The following is a 21,560-nucleotide window of genomic DNA, read 5'->3' on the forward strand; positions in this document are numbered from 1 at the left end:
TTGCAATGGATGTTCCTAAAACAACACATTTAACATCATCATCATGCTGCTGCTGCTGCTGCCGCTGCTAGTCCTTTGATAGTTACCTGTCGGTCTCCTGTCCTTTCTGAAAGCCATAAAGATGACATTAGTCATTTAGATAACTTGTGTCCTCAATTACCATGGGATTACTGAAACTACCATGAATTTAAGAAAATGGTAGAAATTAATCTAATCTGAATTTTGAAGCATTCCTTTAGATCCCCTCCCTCTAAATATATCAATAAACATTAGAAAGTGATGCTCCTGACTACCATACAAGTTTAAGAAGATAATATTTCGTTTTAAAGAATTCAAAGCTATAAATAAACAGCAACAGGCTCTTTAACCAAGGCAATGTTAGCCTAACATGTAAACTAGTTGTTCACACTAATCCTAATATTATCACTTAATATTAGCAAATTCTATTTTATTTTTTAAAACATATTGATGTAAATACATACATATATCGATTTGTTGTATAAATATTGCAAATCAAAACCTTTATTCACTAATAATTACCAAAAATCGTAGTTCTATCTCCTGTTATCAATGCATTCACATTGCCCGCCATGAACTTCCGGGGAACGATCCTCGTCTGCATGAACCACGTGACGATAACCGTTTTTGGACTTCCGCTGTCGTAACTCTTCTATATATGGCGCTGGGCTAACCCATACAGTGGTGGGGCTCAAGTCAGTATTTGCAATGTAATTACATACACGCTCCCCTTGACAGTGAAACGCCACGCGTGAGGTTTAGATTATTTCCCTGTCTCAATCCAAATTGAACTGTATGAAATAAAAAAGCACATTTGTCTTGTAGTAAATAAAAAGGGCGACCTGGAGCCAATCCTGCAATTTCCCCAGAGGTGAAAAAGTTGAAAACCCAACCTCTGCAGGGATTCTCCCCCGGGAGATTTTTTGAAATACTAACATCAAATAGACATTCTGGTGCTCTCTTGAGAAGAAAAATAAATAAATATATATTACTACACGACGTATTTAAAAAAATGAATGCCATTTTAGTTTTTTGTTACTTTGCTCTGAAAGCTTTAAGGTTACAAAGCTCGCGTCTTGTGCTGCATTCACTTGCACTCGGACATTAGAGATTTTCTCTCATAAATGTCCGATGAGCCACAACTTTTCTTTCAAAACAAAGCTGCCAAATGGGGTGGCAGCTGGGGTGGCAAGGCATTTTTCTGAGGTGGCAGCTGTCACCCCATGCCACCCCGTAGAACCGCCACTGACCTCACGGGAGTCACTTATACCGTCTTTTGTTTCAATTAATGTATAATTTAGTTACAAATATGTGATATATCTGAACAACAAGGTGGTCAAAAATCATTTTATTCATTTTTTGGAAACATTTTCATGATCGCTTTTTTCGTTTTACATTTTCATTTATTATCATTTCCATTCAGTCAGTCATTAGCTATTTAAAATGTTAATTTGCTACATATCCAAACAAACAAACAAAGTGTGCAATCCAATGAATGTTAATCTAACTGTCCCATGGCTCTTATTTCTCCCGGAGGAGCGAGGAGCGATAATGGAGGAGCGATAACCGAGGAACCACCAGACCATCCTCCGATGAAATCCTCAGATACTCGCCCCGCCCCGTTACTGTGTATCGCTCACTGATTGGACGATGCAGCGCATGCACTGATCTGATGCTTCTTGACCTATGTTTATTGACATGAGAGCCGTTTCCCAGCGGAGTTAAGAAAATAAATGAAACTCACGAGAGTCACTCCTCAGTTTATACTGTGTTTTGTTTCAAGTCATGTATCATTTATTTAGTTACAAATATGTGATATACTGTACCTTCATGCCGATCTAGATTCCTCCGCTTCGCGTCGGGCTCCTGATCAGCCTGTCGGTGTTCTTTTCCCCATAATGACCGCGTCGCAGCACATTATCCCTTACATGGCCACATTCTCAACAAAGTAACGTTATGACTCCCGCTATTAATTGAAATGCTTTTATGGATTTAGAAAAGGATTTTATTGATTTAAAAAATAGTTATGTATTGATTTAAATTGACATGCATGCGCTAAGAAAAATAGTCCGTTGTTAATGTTTGAACTAACGTAGTAACGGCAGGAACTGCTTCGATAGCGTTTTTGAGGAGCTTTTTGATTATAGATTTGAAAACATCGCTGCTTGCTTTAAAAGTAGCACAATTCATTATGTCAAACCTTGGAAAGTATCTAGAATGCCTGCCCTAATGCCAAAGTAACTGGCAACTGAATATGTGTCGCCGTTTGATGTCTATGTCTGGACCGTTGCGTAAAAAGGAGGCTTTCTGCCCGTTACTTCTCCGCTGTTTTCTTGTCGCTCATGTCTTGTCAGTTAGAAAAGCGGCCAAACTGTATACAGTTAAATCGAACAGACAACGGTCAATAAATCCTTGACAGCGTCTGTTCGGTATTAACAACGTGTCACGTGTTCTGAATTGACCAATCAGAATAGAGTATTCAACTAAACCATGTAATAATGTTTTTTAACGGACGTTGTCTGATTATATAATCATATGCGCGGACCGCTAGTGTCTGTTGATCTCCAGATTAACAGCAGCATGAGAATAACCTGCCGAAAGTGCCGATGCTCCATGGCGGAGGCTCCGCTCGAAATTGCCGGGATTTGCGTTTTCACCACCTTAATGTCTGACCGATGGTTGAACAGCATTTCCCAGCACATGACTTATGTTTAAAGTTTATAGTCCGTTTGAATATTGCCATGTGAACGCAAACCGAACTTTCTGAAAAATGAAACAATGGAACAAACTGTGGTCTGGTGCGCACCAGAGAGCGGACTATTAGTGTGAATGCACTAATCTAACTTGGTTTTGATAGATAATATATCTCTTTTTCTTCTCTCAATTATTTTATTTCTATTGTGCACTCTAATCAATATTAATCAAACTATTGTTCCTTTATACATTTTAAGAACGGCTTTTATCTTTTTTGAGAATGAGTTCTTATTTTATTTTATTTATTGGGGTCTACAACAGATGATACAAATGTTTGTGTCAGTAAACGTGTGGCGGGGGTGTTTGTGAAAACAACGGGGACAGAGCATGGATGTATAATAAGATTCTGTGGGAGGAGTTGAGTCGGTTGCTCCTCCCTTCATATCCAGAGATGGGGTTGTTACTAAAAAAATGTAATATATTACATATGTCATATTACTTTAAAAAAAAGTAATATATTACACTACTTCGTTACTCCCTACATAAAGTAACTCGTTACTTTACTCGTTACTTTACTCGTTACTTTAGTCGCCGAGCACGTACAAACTGCGCATGCGTGAGTGACAATAACTCTCTTTACCAGCAGGCGGTGGTCGTGTGTATTCGTCATTCAAAACAGGCAACAACCGGAAGACAGAGAAGAAGAACAGACTACGTGATATAAACAAACAACAAATAGCGTGTGCGTTAGCTTCACCTTAGCATGTGTTCTTTGCAGGTGTTTGTTGAGGTTTGACGTGGTGTTTACAGCAGTGGATAACAGCTTCTGGCCTGGACACAGTTTGCACCTCACCGTCACATTCCTGTCTATTCTTCAGACAAACTCAAAATAATGGGCATACCTCCACCCCTCGAAAGTCATCGCTGACTCAGCCATGTTTATGCAGCACTGCACGTGGAGATGTGGACGTGCAGATTACGTACATATAAACCTGCGGCGGAAACCCCTCTTGTCTGTCAGTGTGATTATGACTGATTTTTAGTAAGTAACGAAGTAACGCATGTCGGGGCAATGTTAGTAACTGTAGTGTGATTACTGAATTATAAAAGTAGCGCGTTACACTACTCTGTTACCGACAAAAGTAATATTATTACAGTAACCCAACTCTGTTCATATCTCTAATTGGTGGCTTCACTCTTGGGCGGACCCTAGGCAATGAGTCAGCAGCCGTTGACTCCGTCTGGTTCGCCCCATCTCCTTACATTAGCTAACACACGATATCACATGTTTTGCCTCTGAATTCTATACTTGTATATTCCAGATATGGAAAGTTTACTTATCTCATGAAATCCTTTAGGAGTGGTCAACTAACAAAGGTTACCTGTTTTTTTAACATAAGGCCTTCTCTGAACTTCCTCCAACCTCGATGTCAGCTCACTTAAAATGAATACATCTATTGATAATTCAGAACGACCATTGTCTCTCTAACTGTGTGTGACCCAACTCCGTAACTCACATCATATGGAATATCATGTGACATTAAATGAATATACCAGAAATACGCTGTATTAAACTTTCTGCTATAACACCATAGCTGGAAACTGTGAACACAGGTTACTTTAAAACTCACATTGGTTTCTCATACAGCATCTCTGTAAAGTATGTGTATTCACCGGTATTCACTCTCTGTCCTAAACGGCTTGTTGGAGCTCCTGCCCTGTTGCGAGGCTCGCTGCTCAATGATCTGGCTTACTGGTGTGTTCTCAGGGTCGGCAATACAGCGGGACAGCGCAAAACTCATCCTGAGCACACACAAACACTCACAGCCAAAGTAAAAACAAAAAGTGTGGCTTGATATTGAGTAAGAAAAAGGTTTATAAACGGTGTGAGAATGGGTCTGCGGAGAGCATTTCTCCGCGATCCCAACTCGTCTATTACCAACCAGGGAGCTGTATGCAAGTCAATGGGACTCCCTGTTAGTTGAAAATGTACGCTAAAGGTCCTGGTGTGTGAGGAGCTCCGCGGATTGGTCCATTTTGGTTGGAGATTTGGAGATTTCTCTTTTTCCATTTGTTTCTTACGGGAACCGCATTACGTCATGAGTTACGTTACGTCAGAGTTTTACTCGCTACAGGGTGTACTTTGAGGGTTTTTTACTCTGAAGACCCTTTACATGCATACAAACCTTCATAACACACAAGGGGACGGGTAATAACCAGAAAAGCATGACATGGGACCTTTAATTGAGTTGATTACTACTATTTTACTCATAATAATTGATTGCAACAATAATGTGTTCAATTTAACCTACTGCATCACCAATACAAAATATAATAAGGGTTCTTTTGTGTCTTTTTTGTTTTGTTTTTACATGCTTTGCCAGAACTGATCCTGCGAGAGGCTGTGGAGACAGAGCAACCTACACCTTGTGTTGATGAGGAAGAGCAAGAGAGCCTTGGACAAGGTGAAGGGCTGTTTGCTGCGTACCATAAGAGGCAGAAGAAGGATGTTGAGAGCACTGCAGCAAGTCACTATCTCCACATCGTTGACGGACAGAATGTCCTTTTGTTCTGGGCAATGAACATGAAGGTTCTTCCTTCGCTGTTCAAAGTGGCCATCAGAGTTTTGGCAGTGCCTGCCTCCAGTGCTCCGGTGGAGCGAGTTTCTAGCCATGGTGGCATCATCCTGTGACCCCATCGTGCACAAATGAGTGACCGAGTTGACCAATTTGGTCTTTTGTAAATGCAATGCATTATAGGGCCCTGAGATAATAGAAAAGGTGTGGGTGAATGAAACTGTTACTTCATTTTATGTTTATGCAACTGTTATGTTTCTCAGCTTGTCGCTTAATCTTGGCAAATGTGGTCTCTTGGACCCTGAGTTTGATGCATCTATAACTTGTGTTTGGTCTGACAATAACAAACACACACTTCACATAGGTTTTCATAATAAAAAAAGACACAAATTGTGTGGCTGAATGAAACTGTTACTTCATTTTATGTTTATGCTACTGTTATATTGAAAAACACATAATGACTTGTTTAAGACTCGGTTTTCAAAGTTTAGGACTTGGACTTGACTTGAACTTGCCCAACCTGACTTGCGACTTGACTTGAGCGCAAAGACTTGAGACTTATTTGTTACTTTCAAAACAATGACTTTGTCCCACCTCTGATACTATCTCACATTCACTTGTTGCTACTTGTTGACAGGCAGCCACATTTCAGAGGTGCAGGAGAGTGAGGCTCCGATGCAACAGTGGAGCTGCTGCCGCTGCACAGGGAGCAGGAGAGGGAGGTGCTAACTGCACAGGCTAAACACGCTGATGCAATGTTTGGGGGCGATGCAATGTTTGGGGGCGGCGCGATTACATGTAGGCCTAAAGTCAATGCAGAGACGCGGACAGACGCAAATTCACTCCGACGGCAAGCATAAAGCGGTGGACGCGAATTCCGCGGCGCGATTGAGGCGATTGAAGGGGGCCGCGACAAACGCTCGAGTTCAATTTTTTCAACAACAAGTACAAACCACAGACTGTCTGTGTCATGGCGAATACAGTCGCTGGTTTATTTATGTCTGTAGGCCGTTGTTGTGAGTGTGGACGGAGTATATACAACGTTAGCTTAGCCTGGTTGACCCGATCTTCATTCAGAAAACAAGCATTTTAAAAGGTTTTTCGCCTGCCGTTTTGTTTTCAGACTTGTCAAGCATTAATTGATGGTTTTAACTAACCGGTATCAGTATGTTGTTACTTCGGCATCATTTAGAAACGTGTATTAAAATTTAATCACGATAAAATATGTTCATTTTTTTGTAGTTTTAGCTCCCGAACCAGCGCGTCTTGTTTGAATGACGCGAGTAAACACAGCTGGCGGACGCGGTGAAACTCGAGCTTTTAGAGCGATGCGATAGGAGCGGTTATGCTGCGTTCAGACCGGACGCGATGCAATGTTTGGGGGCGGCGCGATTACATGTAAAGTCAATGCAGAGACGCGGACAGATGCGAATTCGCTCCGACGGCGAGCATTAAGTGATGGACGCGGCGCGAATCACGCAATTGAGGCGATTTAACTGTGCCGCGTCAAACGCGAGAGTTCAATTTTTTCAACTAAAGCGTCAAATTAACCAACCCAGTCTCATGGCATTTCATGTTCACCAACACGATTTTTATTGATTCGTGTTCACCAACACGATTTTCCCCTTTTTATCGTGTTGCACAGCACGATTTTAAAAGCAATGCATTTCTACTGGTTATGTGTTTCGTGCCTGCAGCACGTCTTTTTCTCCGGTCGGGTCGTTGAAGACCGGAAGCTGTGTGGTTCATAAAAACATGTTCTTACTCAATATCAAGCCACAATTATTGCTTTTATTTTAAATTGTATAATTTCTGACTTTTGTTGCCGTCTGTGAGGGAAATAAATGGGGCTGAGAGCCTCAGAATACTGAAATCTGTATTTTTTAAATCTTTTGTTCCTTCTAATTTGTTATTCTTTTCAAAATAACACACTGTTATTTAATCACCAATAACACACAATTATCCTTGCTTTTATTTATTGGTTTAATTCCATAATCTCTGGATTTTTTGGCGTCCGTCAGGAACTGAATTTCAAAATAAAAATAACATGAAACGTAGGCCTCTAGGAGTTTAGGATGGCCGAAGACACTACACTACCCATAATCCCCAGCTATCGTTTAGGACTACAGTCCCCATGATTAATCTTCAAGCTCTGGGATTGGATGTTGGAGTGGCAGTGCGCCAAGGTTACGCCGAGCGTCAAACAGCTGTTTGAAATGGAACGAAACCACGCCAGACTATCCAAAACTGGAATCGAACGCCCCCCCAGAACTACACATGCTGGCTATTGTGTTTCGCAACATTTTCTATGGGACTTCTCTACTGAACGTTTTCGTTTTTCCCACAATTAGAAGTTGCCAGTATTAAAAACATTGGTGTTATCAAATGTAAAACATATAATTAATAAATGGGTGAAGATCGCTTGTGTCCATAATGCGCAGCATTATACCCAGATGACAGCTCATTGTTACTTTGTAATTCTACTCCACTACAATTCAGAGGTTAACCTGGTATTTTTACTCCACCACACTTATTTGAGTTACTTTGCAGATTCTGATTAATGATGTGAAATCTAAACAAACCTTAAATCAGACTTTAGTTGATTGTCAAGTGCCAACAATCAGGAGAGATATTTGATAGTTGGTGCTTGAGAAGACTAAACGTTGAAAGCATTTTTCGATGCCTGTAGTGTAGACGGGCCGTAATAGTTCATTAAAGACTGTATATTATGGCTATTTTGCACATCCCTTTCAAGATTTTCAAAGGTTTATTTAAAAAAAAAAAAGTGAACTCTCGCGTTTGTCGCGACACAGTTCAATCGCCTCAATTGCGTCGCGTCCACTGCTTCATGCTCGCCGTCGGAGCGAATTTACGTCTGTCCGCGTCTCTGCATTCACTTTACATGTAATCGCGCCGCCCCCAAACATCGCATCGCTTCCGATCTGAACGCAGCATTAAAAGGAGGAGCTGAGCAGGTGTGTGTGCAAACACTCACTAACACTGTGCAGCGTCACTGGGTCATTGCACACACTCACTGACAATGTGCAGAGCAGGGTCCTTGCACACAAGGCCAGATTAGTACCTCCAGGGGCCCATGGGCACTGAGAGCTCAGGACCCCTCAACCCACGTACCAACACGCCTACGCAACATGACAAACATTTTACATTTTCATTCAATCTGGCATGTCAATCGCACACCTATTTGTCAAAAGCAGGAACGCAGCTATTTCAACCAAAGTAGGTCTAGCCTTTTGCCCTTTCAGTCAAAAATCACGAGACAAGGATGCAATGGATAAGATCTCAAGACAGTGTATGGCTCAAGAAGACCTAGGTAATGTCACTCCAATCAGTGTATCCTCGGTTATAGCTCCTCGAGACAGCCTCCTCGATCCTCGGTCCTCGATGTGCATTTAGAGAAATGGGATGTCCTTCAACATGGCGCGCTGAAATCTATTTCCGGGTCACTACCGGAGGACCGAGGAGGCGAGGAGGCGGAAATTAGATAAATGGGAAACGTTCAAGGTGTCAAGAATGACTCGGGATTTGCAGTGATGTGGCTTTGTCTTTTTTTGCTTGATGAGCCTAAACTGAGAATTGTTAGTAATGATTGCTTGGTGTTTACAGAGCCCATCCCCGAGTGTGACGTGGAGCAGTGGAACAAAGATGTTAGGCAATGCAGCAAGGAGCTCTATGACGCCAGGATGATTTCTCACTGGGAACCCATGGACTCCATTTCCTCCCCCATCATAAATAAATAAATAATCTTATCCTGATCCCTCTCTAAACAAATATTTCCGTTTTTATGATCTTGTACTTCCCATAATCTGCCATGATCTAACATCACAATAATATATTAATGTAACGTTAATTTTGTGCCTTTGCTTTTGCATGTGAGTGAATATGAATGTGACCACAATGGTATGTGTCCTAATAAATAATGCTGAATTGTCCATTGATTTAGCCATTTAAAGGGACAAGAATGTCATCCTCAAAGGCATATACTGCACAAAAATGTACTTCAGTATATAGAATAGAAAGGAACTTTTCAAAAATGTGTGATATCATATATTACAATTTTATTGAAAATAATCTGGTTACATCCTAAACAAAACATAAACTTTACAGAAATAGTCTTATTTTGGCACATTCAGTCTACATTATAACATTATGCTTACTGTGAAAATAAAGAAGAAACATAAACATTAGATTGAAAGGTTTTATTGTCATGTGCACATAAGCTACAGTGTAGAAATGGCAATGAAAATATTATGACCCAAGCTCCTTCAACGATGCAACATATATAATAAAATACAAATAAGAAATAGTGCAAGAAGTCTATATACATGTAAATAGAATATGATATATACAAGAACATAAGATGAAATTGATATTGTACATTTAAGACAAAATTAAATATGGTTTATTGCAGTGATAACTATTTGGATAAATAAGTAGCAAAGTATAGCAAATAATTAATCACTTAAGATACCAACATCTATTTTTACCAATGAAACTGTAAGCAAACGAAACTGCCCAAAAAATAGACATATTGAATACTAACATAAAATGTATATAGATATTGAGGAACAAGCTCAAAAGGTGAAAGGAATATATCTTGTACTTTCCGTGAGTCTAATGAACGTCTTGAACTGTAATGATTGAATGTGATGCTTTCAGTCTGCATGACAGAATACAGGGTACAGTCGTTTTTAGAATAATGTGTTTTTGTGGAATGCTGAATAATTTCACTAGAAAATCTATGCTTTAAAAACGAATTTACAGTGATAATGCGCTTTTGTGCACAGGTACTGCTAGTGTTAAACCGACCACTTATACTTCCTCCTTTTTCAAGTTGTGGTTTCCTCTAGTTCGATGTTTGGTGCAGATCTGCTGCTGCATATGCAATGAAACTTGCATTACTAAGGTTTCCAGCTGCACCGGGGACCTTTTGCCGTGCAATAACTTCATACACAAAACCAATGCAGACTTACAGTAATGGTGTTTCCGCTAATGAATGAAAGGAATGATCAGTATCTGCATTTATCTTTGACTTGTTGCATTGCGTCTGTTAAATTGGTAGCTGAAGATTAATTGAGGTCACCGGGGTTTATATGCTGACGTTTACAGGTTTTGACTCAGTGGGATTAAACACAATTTCATTCAGAAAATAACTGAAATTGTTAGTTCTGATCCATTCTGTTCCAATCCAAACTCGGTCATAAATCTCACATATCCAACACCGTATTAACAGTACAACTTGTTATATTTATGTGATAACATTTAAAAATATATAATGTATTTGCATGCATGTGACTTCAATACAACATCCTAAAACCATAAAATCATGTCTGTGTGTCTAACAGAATCACATACACTCCACTGTATTCTTAAAAATACATCACTGTCTAACTTAACTCCCACTCCAAAACGTATACCCTTCATTAACCTAAACCTAATTATGAGTGAAGCGAAGTTCTAAAATACAATATAAAAGTTGAGAATTACCTAGTTTTGACTTTGCAATACAGTTCCTCATTGTAGAGATGACCAGGGATGGAGATAGCCATAACAGGAACAGACATTAGACAGCAGTGCTCCTCTCGTCCATGCTGGTGGTCTGCGAGTACACTGATCCAGTAATTCTGTCCTGAGGAATGCAGACCTTGACCATTTTACACAGTCTGCAGGGAGCCCTGTTTATCAACCTAAACAGATGCCTCCTGAACTTCTCCCCAACAAACACATACAGGATGGGGTTAAGGCAGCTATGAGAGTAGGCAATTGCCTCAGTGACCTGTAACGCCAATCTGATGGCTTTGCTGCTTTGGCAGTCAGAAATTATGTGCAATAGCTCCAGTGCTTTGAAGAGGGATGCAATGTTGTAGGGGACCCAGCAGATGAAGAAAACAACTACCACTATGAGAACTAAACGGATGGCCGGTTTCTTGGATGACTGGCTGTTCAGCAGCCTCCAGACAATCTGTGAGTAGCAGAAGCCCATGATGAGAAGTGGGACAAATAGACCCAACATGTTCATTTTAAAAAGGCTGAAGATCCTCCAGTCGTGAGAGTTGGAAAAAACGGGGTAGCAGTCCTGAGTTGAATTAGGACCTGGCTGTTGTTGGAGAAAGATCAGGTCAGGGAAAGAAGCCATAAATCCAACCACCCATGTAACAGCTGCTGCGATCATTCCACAGGACCTTGTCCGGGCTCTCATAGCGTAAACAGCGTGTACTATAGCCAAGTAGCGGTCGATGCTCATTAGACTGATGAAGAAGATCCCACAGTAAAAAACAATGTGATAAATACCCAGGACCACTTTGCACATGGCATCCCCAAAGCGCCACTGGTCCCGGGCTTGGTGGGCTAGGAAGGGAAGGGTGCACACCAAGAGAAGGTCAGCTACAGCCAAGTTTAGGAGGCACACGTCCGTCATGCTGCGGTGGCGAACCCCACGTGTTAAGACCCAGATTACCAGACAGTTACCCAGAAGGCCCGTGAGGAAGAAGATTGCATAGAGGGCGGGAAGAAAACTGGCCCCGTGTTGCTGATACACACACCTCCCACCAACGAACGTCTCATTCTCATCGTAGTCATCATAGCCATATTCTGGAGTAGAGCTGGTGAGAAAAAGTGGACAAAGACAGTAAGGGAATATTAATGATGAGGGAGATGCCATTATTTCATCTCAGTTTATAGAGTGGCAAAGTCCCGCCCATCTACTTCCGGTCCATGGGACCTTATTTCGGAAAAATAATGTATTGAAGTCAATGGAGAGAGAAAACTTATCTTACGATCCCGTTTGAATTGTGCCATGAATTACACATATGATGTTTGTCAATCTTAAAAAATCATTTCCATGTCAAAAAAGTCACAGTTTGTCGTAAAAATGCTGAAATATAAGACTATGAAAAATATGCAACTAGAAAGACTACAAATCTCAGAGTCGCGTGAGTGATGTCACAATTGTTTTCCTCCACTAAGAGATAGTTAAGATCAGCGCCATATAGATATAATCTATCTACAGGACTGTCTCAGAAAATTAGAATATTGTGATAAAGTTCTTTATTTTCTGTAATGCAATTAAAAAAACAAAAATGTCATACATTCTGGATTCATTACAAATCAACTGAAATATTGCAAGCCTTTTATTATTTTAATATTGCTGATTATGGCATACAGCTTAAGAAAACTCAAAAATCCTATCTCAAAAAATTAGAATAGTTCCTCAGACCAAGTTAAAAAAAAAGATTTATAACAGCAAAACACAATCAAACATTTGAAAATGTCCATTAATGCACTCAGTACTTGGTTGGGAATCCTTTTGCACGGATTACTGCATCAATGCGGCGTGGCATGGAGGCAATCAGCCTGTGGCATTGCTGAGGTGTTATGGATGCCCAGGATGCTTCAATAGCGGCCTTTAGCTCATTAGCATTGTTGGGTCTGGTGTCTTTCAGCTTCTTCTTCACAATACCCCACATATTCTCTATGGGGTTCAGGTCAGGGGAATTTGCAGGCCAATCGAGGACAGTAATGCCATGGTCAGTACACCAGTTACTGGTGGTTTTGGCACTGTGGGCAGGTGCCAGATCATGCTGGAAAATGAATTCCTCATCTCCATAGAGCTTTTCACCAGACGGAAGCATGTAGTGCTCTAAAATCTCTTGGTACACAGCTGCATTTACTCTGGGCTTGATGAAACACAGTGGACCAACACCAGCAGCTGACATGGCTCCCCAAACCATCGCTGACTGTGGGAACTTCACACTGGATTTCAAGCAACTTGGATTTTGCTCCTCTCCAGCCTTTCTCCAGACTCTGGCGCCTTGACTTCCAAATGAAATACAAAACTTGCTTTCGTCTGAAAAGAGGACTTTGGACCACTGTGCAACTGTCCAGTGCTTCTTTTCCTTAGCCCAAGTCAGACGCCTCTTCCGTTGTCTTGAGTTCAGAAGTGGCTTGACCATGGGAATACGGCTATTGTAGCCCATTTCCCGGACACGTCTGTGAACAGTGACTTTTGATACCTGGACTCCAGCTTCAGTCCACTGTCTTTGAAGCTCCCCCAAATTCTGGAAGCGACTCTTCTTCACAATGCTGTTAAGGCTGCGGTCATCTCTCTTGGTTGTGCAGCGTTTCCTGCCACATTTCCCCCTTCCAACAGACTTTTTGTGGATGTGCTTTGAAACTGCACTCTGTGAACAGCTTGCTCTTTGAGAAATGTCTTTTTGTGTCTTACCCTCCTGATGGAGGGTGTCAATGACGGTCCTCTGGACAGCAGTCAGATCAGCAGTCTTCCCCATACTTGTGATTTAGTTTACTGAACCAAGCTGAGTGTTTTTCAAGGCTCAGGAAACCCTTGCAGGTGTTTCGAGTTAATTAGACGATTCAAGTGATTCGTTGAACACCCTACTAGTATACTTTTTCATGATATTCTAATATTTAGAGATAGGATATTTGAGTTTTCTTAAGCTGTATGCCATAATCAGCAATATTAAAATAATAAAAGGCTTGCAATATTTCAGTTGATTTGTAATGAATCCAGAATGTATGACATTTTTGTTTTTTTTAATTGCATTACAGAAAATAAAGAACTTTATCACAATATTCTAATTTTCTGAGACAGTCCTGTATATGGCGCTGGGGCTAAGATAAGATAACTTTAACAAGATGCCTGTGTGCTTAGTAGGGCTGCCCCCGACCAAAGATTTTCCTGGTCGACCACTGGTCGTCAGGTAAGGCCACTGGTCGACCACTGATCGACCAGTGGCGCGAATGAAAGCGCACGCAGAGACAAACCGCCTTATTCGCGCATCCGGCAAGTAATTAAATTAGGATTCTGAATGTGTTGGAAAAATCAACAAGGAGACTGTCTTAACATTTTGTTAATTTATTTCAACACAACACACCATATAACAACATCACACAACTTATGAACTTTTAAAACCAACACAATAAAAAAAAAACATTCTTCTGTTAAAAAACTAAATTTAAACTATATTTTTAGGCCACTACCTGACTTTCGGTTTCCCTCCGATCTTAGTCTTCTCATATTATGAGACAAGAACACGAGTTTGTCTGTGTTGTCCGGGAGAAGTGAGCTCCGTGTCTTGCTCACAATGAAGCCGGCTTTGGAAAATATGCGCTCCGATGACGTGGATTTGGAAGGGATGGAGTGGATGCGCTTAGCTGATCTGGCAAGCTTGGGATAGCGTTCCTCATTCATTTTCCACCAAATCAGTGGTCCCTTCTCAACCTTGGTTCGGTCCTCCAAGTATGTCTTCATTTCATTTTTCTCTTCTTCCGTCTGTTGATCTTCATCAAAGGCCATCAGCATTGATATGTCCTGCTGCTTTTCCCTTTGCCTATTTGGTGCAGGGCTCACTTTCCTCTGCGCCGCTGCCTTCCTCTCTCTGAGCAGTAGCTTCTTCTGCTGGAGATAAACTCTCAGCCAGATCCCACACCGTTGTGTATGCATCGTCCCGTTTCTCTGTATCGAGGAATGACAAGCTCTTGAACCGTGGGTCAAGGACTACAGCTTGAATATATATGTTGCCCTCCAGACTCCCTGTGAGCTCCCACCTTTTGTCGATTTCCTCTGTGATTTTTTTCTTAACTGCCTTCATGGTCGTGCTGTCATCATCACGACTCAACAAGTGGCGCCTCTTCATGTTGACGAGCATCGGCAGTGTAGCAGACAGAGATGCGTTTATATCTTGTGAGAGCAGCTCGGTGAGGGTGATCATGGGCCTCAGCACGGAGACAATGTCCTCCGCTGTCCTCCATTGGGCAGTTGTGAGATCCAGATCTCGGTCAGAACGGTGGGTGGTCCCGGGTTCTGAAAGCACAGCTGTAACCGGACATCTCTGTTCCAGAAGACGCTCCAGCATCGAATAAGTGGAGTTTCATCGTGTGGACACATCTTGTATCAATTTGTGTTCAGCCACATTCTGTTGCTTCTGTTTCAAAGTGAGAGCTGCTGTTGCCTTGGCACTTTTTTTGAAGTGTCCCACAAGGCGTCTGGCAGCAGCAATCACTCGGCAGATGGGATCTAATTTAACAGCCGCGTTTATGCACAACTGCAAGGTGTGCCCCGCACAACGAATTCCCTGGACATTACCCCAGGATGGGTTTTGAGATAGCTGTTTAGCGCACAACACCATATTAGCGGCATTGTCGTGTACCACAGCGACCCTCTTTTCTGGCGGAATCCCAAACTCCTCCATCACTTCGCTGAGTCGCTCTGCTATGTTGGCGGCTGTGTGGCTCACCCCCAGCACTTTAGTCTCCAACACGAATGAATGTAATTGCCATTTTTGGGAAATAAAGTGTGCCGTCACAGTCATGTAACCATCCATTTGGTTGGAGGTCCATGTGTCAGTAGTGAAGCTGACTGCTGTGCAGGCTTTAAGTTTCTCCAAAAGTACCTGTTTGGGTCGTGTTATATTTGTTTTTAATGGCGTGCATTACGGTGTCACGTTTGGGTACAGTGTAACCCGGTTCGATGAATTTCATCATCTGTTTGAACCCTTCCCCCTCGAAAATGTTTACAGGACTCATGTCCAGGGCCACAAAATCTGCAATTTTGTCGGTGATGTCTCTCTTCCTTTTCTCAGAAAGAGGGGGCTTCAAAACGAGTGTTGTCTGTGAGAGTTTCAATGGCGGCTGCGAAGATGAAGTTGAGGTAGATGCGGTGGCCCTATCAACAGTGGATGAGCCTATAGAGAGAAATGCACATTCATTTAAGTGTACACTAAGCCTAATAGCCCATAATATGACAATACATTTGATCTAACAGGCTTTTTATTAAGGCTAGAGCCGCAGAGCATCCATCTTTTAATGGCTTGGACGGTACTTAAATGTTTCAGGTGATAAGTCATGTTTGTAGTTGATGAATGATAGGAGAATATTTGCTTGCAAAGTTTGCATATCACCTTCTTCGGGTTGTCTGTTTTCGAAATGCCCCCAAGCTCTTGATCTTGCGCCTGACATGGTGAAAACTATCAGCTTATCTGACGTGAAAACAAGTGACTGACTGTCACCTCCTGTTTCCGTGTTTATTTATTTTATTTTATTTTATTTATTTATTTATTTTTCGGCGACCAACGACCAAAACTTCCATGTGTATGTAATTATTGACAAATTAAGTCTGCCATCTTCATTGACATTTTACAATCTTTCAGGGAACATCCTCTAATAAGCTCACTAAACAAATATCAGTTCACAGAAATGTTATTTAATTTTTACAAGTGGCATGTTTGTATTGAACAGGTTATCAAACAGTGGAATAAAACTATTTTAAACTATTGGAAAGCACGTAAAATGTGTGTGCATTGAGATTAACCATTAAGATGAAGTCATGAACACTAACCCAGACATTAGTTGTCTTGAACCTAAGACACTTGTAGCCTGTCTCTGCTGACGCACAATAAGGGGAAAGTCAACACAGACACCTGTCAACCCGCACTCTGCTGTTCCTCAGCCGCTCCCCCTCCCTTCCGCTGACATTTTGAATGAAAAGCGTAGTAATCATAGATAACACGGAAGGGTCTGTGACAGTTTGTTTTCATCTGATTTCAAATAAACAAAGTCATGGTTTTTAGAATATTAAACTTGTTTCGCCAAATTCAGATGATAAATACAACTTTGAAGCTTGTAAAGGCATAATTACAAGCAGTAACTTAACATCACAGCAGGCATAACAACAGCCGGTGTTTATTGTGAGGTTTTCCCCAGGAAACAAACACAATACACACAAATGCGTCACAGATTATTTTGCGGTATTTGAAATCATGTACGCAGCTCGCGACGTAACTAGGAGTCTAGTGGACGGTATTAGTAGCCTACTACAAGTAAACAAATTCAAAATTATTTTTTATTATTAATTACGTTGTTTATCAATTAATCTGAGGGCCGCAAAAAGAGGAGGTGGGGGCCGCATGCGGCCCCCGGGACGCCATTTGCCCATCCCTGACCTAGCTAGTAGCTAGCACGTTAGTTAGCATTACAGCCTTGTCATTTTTATTAGCCTTAATATGAAGTAACATTAAGTAACCCAAAATGTTAAACAGTAGTAGGCCTATAGTCATTAGTACTGTCACCGGTGTGATCATTCTATAATCAGGGGTGCACATAACTTTTTTGCCCTGGTTCTCAAAGGAACACCTGGAGATGAACAAAAACCATGACGTCATTTGTGAGGAATGGAAACCCTCACACCCTGGATCAGTTTTTGTCTTTATACAACATTTATATATATGAATGTTGCTTTGCTACAGTGCAGATTTTATTTTTTAATTATCTCTTTTTTGTTTTACAACTCCCTTTTTTGTTTAAGTACAGGGCTTCTTAAGTTGTTCCCTAAAACTAAAAGTTTGGAATTTTGTATTGAACTTGTTTATTTTAGAAGATTATTTCCTTCCCCTTGACTACTCATTGGAGTGTACAGACAGTTTACATTTAAAAAATAATATCCAGGAGGAATTACACCCTTCCTTTACTTTAGAAACTCACCAAAGCACTAACTCCTCTTTGTATTTTCTTTTTACAATGTTAGACTTAAATCTAATTAAACAAAAAGTTCATCATTCTTATCTCCTTACCTAAGCCTAGCATTTGAAACAGTTGATCATTATATCACTTTCTTGTAACATTTAGATTAGGTTTTTAAAGCCCTTAATGGGCTTGGTAGGTTCAATTAATAGTTGTTTGCCTTCCAGAACACCACACTTTATTAGTTTACCCAGCAACCACTGAAAATGAGTCAGAGATTGAAGCCTTTGTCTGTTCAACTCAAAGCTATGAGATGCCTAACCTACACATTTCAGGGAAGCTATAGCTCACTATTTTTAAAAAGCAAACCACCAACTTCTCTCATTGCTACAGCCTTTAACTATCCCTCACTTTCCTGATACAGACCTGTACATGTATTTACAGAGTTTTTGCACAAACACAGTTGTTCGATCAGATTTAAAAATATTTTAAAGTATTTTTTGTGAGGCCGACAAAAACCAAACCACACGGATATATGAGCATCGATGCAACATATATGGCCATGCTAGTTAGTGGGGGTTACAATAGATGGAACAACAAGACATACATCTAGTGAGGTAATGCTCTCAGACTGTATTTATAATGAATTAAAATACTTAAAAGTAGTTTTAAAAATCCATAAGGAAAAAGTATATAGCACCATGTCCCAATCAGCTGAATTAAAATACTTGACATTATGTTCTATATACAACCTCATAACCACAACTGAAACTCTTGGCTGGACTTATAGTATGAGGTGATTCCAATGACTCACGGCTGGAGTCAAGTAGGGTCAGAGTTAATCAATTCATTTCAATACATGTTAAGCTTATTTCCTACAAAGATATGTACATGTTCTTAACATAAAGCATGTGCATGTAAACAATGAAATACAAATGTACCTACCAGTGATGTTAACAAGATAGCTGAGAGTGGTGTTTTATTCTAGATCAAAGATGATGAGGTGGACGGCCAGATCAAATAAATGATCAGATATGTAAGCAAGCTCAGAAAGCACTGTGTGCAAACCTATTTTTTCACACCTCTTTGTGGTGTGCAACCCGTTAAACATCACTTCCATTTCTTAACCAAACCAGGAGGGCTTGCTTGCAGGCTTGCCTAGAAGAGTGATATATTTGTATGCATATGTTCGGTGGTTTGTAGCTTCCTGGTAAATGCTTTCAAACCGTGCATCATGCATGTAATATCACACAGTGTCTGTCGATAATCATAACCCATAGTCGACAAATGCAAGCTCTAAAAGATGCAATGCAAACCGGAGCAGTATTGGAGGATTGAAGAGTTTTTCATGTTGTATGTGTTTTTATGTTTGGAATAAAAACTCCTGAAACTGCATAAGTGTAGTTTCAAAATAGCGCCATGTATGGGAAGCAAATGACTTTCTCTGTGTAGGGACTGAGGTTCTAACTAATATCTAAAGCGAGTGAGATGCTTGTTACAGATTTAAAACCAAATATGCACCGTTTTTAAATTAGTCAATGGTTTTTAAATGAGTTAAGGGATTCTGCTCTGCACACTTCTTGGAAAGTTACAATCTACCAAGAAGGAAATGCCACCAATAGATTTAAAGTGATGCAATGCTGTGTCAAGATGCACTTCTTTGACATAACACACACATCTCAGAATTATTTTGTTCTCACTTATTCTAAAAAGAAATAAGCAAGCACAATTTATTTTTATCTTAATTTACAAAACAATGGAATTTGACAAAGACTAATGTACTTTGAATTTCAAGATTTCCATACATGTTTCATAATATTTGTTACACTTTCCAAATAAATAATAGTAATATTCTGTAGAGCTGGTGAGAAACAGTTGACACAGACAGTAAGGAAATATTAATGATGAGGGAGATGCCATTATTTCAGCTTAGTTTATTCAATCTACAAACATTTTGCTTTAAAAAACTCTGGAGCTGTGGGCAGTTCAATACTAAGCTAAGCTACAGGATAATGATGTTGTGTTCTTTCAACCAAATCTGAGAAACTATCAGCAAAATAGTTACTAAGTTAGTGAGGAATGACATGCTGGATAGAAACTGAAGAATCCAGCTACTGATAATCTAAATTCCTCTACGTGGCCTGGAGTACAGTTACACAGTGAAAGCAAGGGAGGCACAGACTGACACAACTGCAAAAATAAAGAGCATATAAACGCATGTGTTTAGGCAATAGGTTAAATCTTACTTTGGATAGTCTTCTACAGATGAATTTTCACTTATTCCAATTAAATGAGCAACAGTAGGGACAGCTGCGGCCATGGCCCAGATCCTGAAAAACAAAACAAAACCATGACGTCATTTGTGAGGAATAGAAACCCACACCCTGGATCAGTCCAGTGTTTTTGTCTTTATACAACATTTATATATATGAATGTTGCTTTGCTACAGTGTAGATTTTATTTTTTAATTATCTCTTTTTTGTTTTACAACTCCCTTTTTTGTTTAAGTACAGGGCTTCTTAAGTTGTTCCATAAAACTAAACCTTTTGAATTTTGTATTGAACTTGTTTATTTTAAGATTATTTCCTTCCCCTTAACTACTCATTGGAATGTACAGACAGTTTGAATTTGTGCGAGTAAACTCATTTGTTTTAAAAATAATATCCAGGAGGAATTGCACCCTTCCTTTACTTTAGAAACACACCAAAGCACTAACTCCTCTTTGTATTTTCTTTTTATAATGTTAGACTTAAATCTAATTAAACAAAAAGTTCATCATTCTTATGTCCTTACCTAAGCCTAGCATTTGAAACAGTTGATCATTATATCACTTTCTTGTAACATTTAGATTAGGTTTTTAAAGCCCTTAATGGGCTTGGTAGGTTTAATTAATAGTTGTTTGCCTTCCAGAACACCACACTTTATTAGTTTACCCAGCAACCACTGAAAATGAGTCAGAGATTGAAGCCTTTGTCTGTTCAACTCAAAGCTATGAGATGCCTAACCTACACATTTCAGGGAAGCTATAGCTCACTATTTAAAAAAAGCAAACCACCAACTTCTCTCGTTGCTACAGCCTTTAACTATCCCTCACTTTCCTGATACAGACCTGAACATGTATTTACAGAGTTTTTGCACAAACACAGTTGTTCAGTCAGATTTAAAAATATATCATACAAGACATACATCTAGTGAGGTAACGCTCTCAGACTGTATTTATAATGAATTAAAATACTTAAAAGTAGTTTTAAAAATCCATAAGGAAAAAGTATATAGCACCATGTCCCAATCAGCTGAATTAAAATACTTGACATTTATGTTCTATACAACCTCATAACCACAACTGAAACTCTTGGCTGGACTTATAGTATGAGGTCCTTTCTAATGGCTCACAGCTGGAGTCAAGTAGGGTCAGAGTTAATCAATTCATTTCAATACATGTTAAGCTTATTTCCTACAAATATATGTACATGTTCTTATCATAAAGCATGTGCATGTAAACAATGAAATACAAATGTACCTACCAGTGATGTTAACAAGATAGCTGAGAGTGGTGTTTTATTCTAGATCAAAGATGATGAGGTGGACGGCCAGATCAAATAAATGATCAGATATGTAAGCAAGCTCAGAAAGCACTGTGTGCAAACCTTTTGTTTCACAGCTCTTTGTGGTGTGCAACCCGTTAAACATCACTTCCATTTCTTAACCAAACCAGGAGGGCTTGCTTGCATGCCTAGAAGAGTGGTTTGTAGCTTCCTGGTAAATGCTTTCAAACCG

The 21,560-nt window shown here is 40.1% G+C and overlaps 1 protein-coding gene across 1 annotated transcript; it reads right to left on the minus strand.

Annotated features, from left to right (window-relative positions):
- Positions 1–9,490: 9,490 nt before the first annotated feature.
- Positions 9,491–21,437, minus strand: LOC307047004 (C-C chemokine receptor type 5-like). The gene is made up of 3 exons (XM_079693704.1): positions 21,308–21,437; positions 20,030–20,113; positions 9,491–11,908 (listed from the first exon to the last, which is right to left on the minus strand). The coding sequence occupies exons 2-3, from the start codon at positions 20,101–20,103 to the stop codon at positions 10,870–10,872; spliced, it is 1,113 nt and encodes a 370-aa protein (XP_079549830.1). The 5' UTR covers positions 20,104–20,113; positions 21,308–21,437; the 3' UTR covers positions 9,491–10,869.
- Between the last annotated feature and the right edge of the window lie 123 nt (positions 21,438–21,560).

Source organism: Notothenia rossii, assembly GCF_949606895.1.
Source record: "Notothenia rossii genome assembly, chromosome: 7".
NCBI lineage: Eukaryota > Metazoa > Chordata > Actinopteri > Perciformes > Nototheniidae > Notothenia > Notothenia rossii.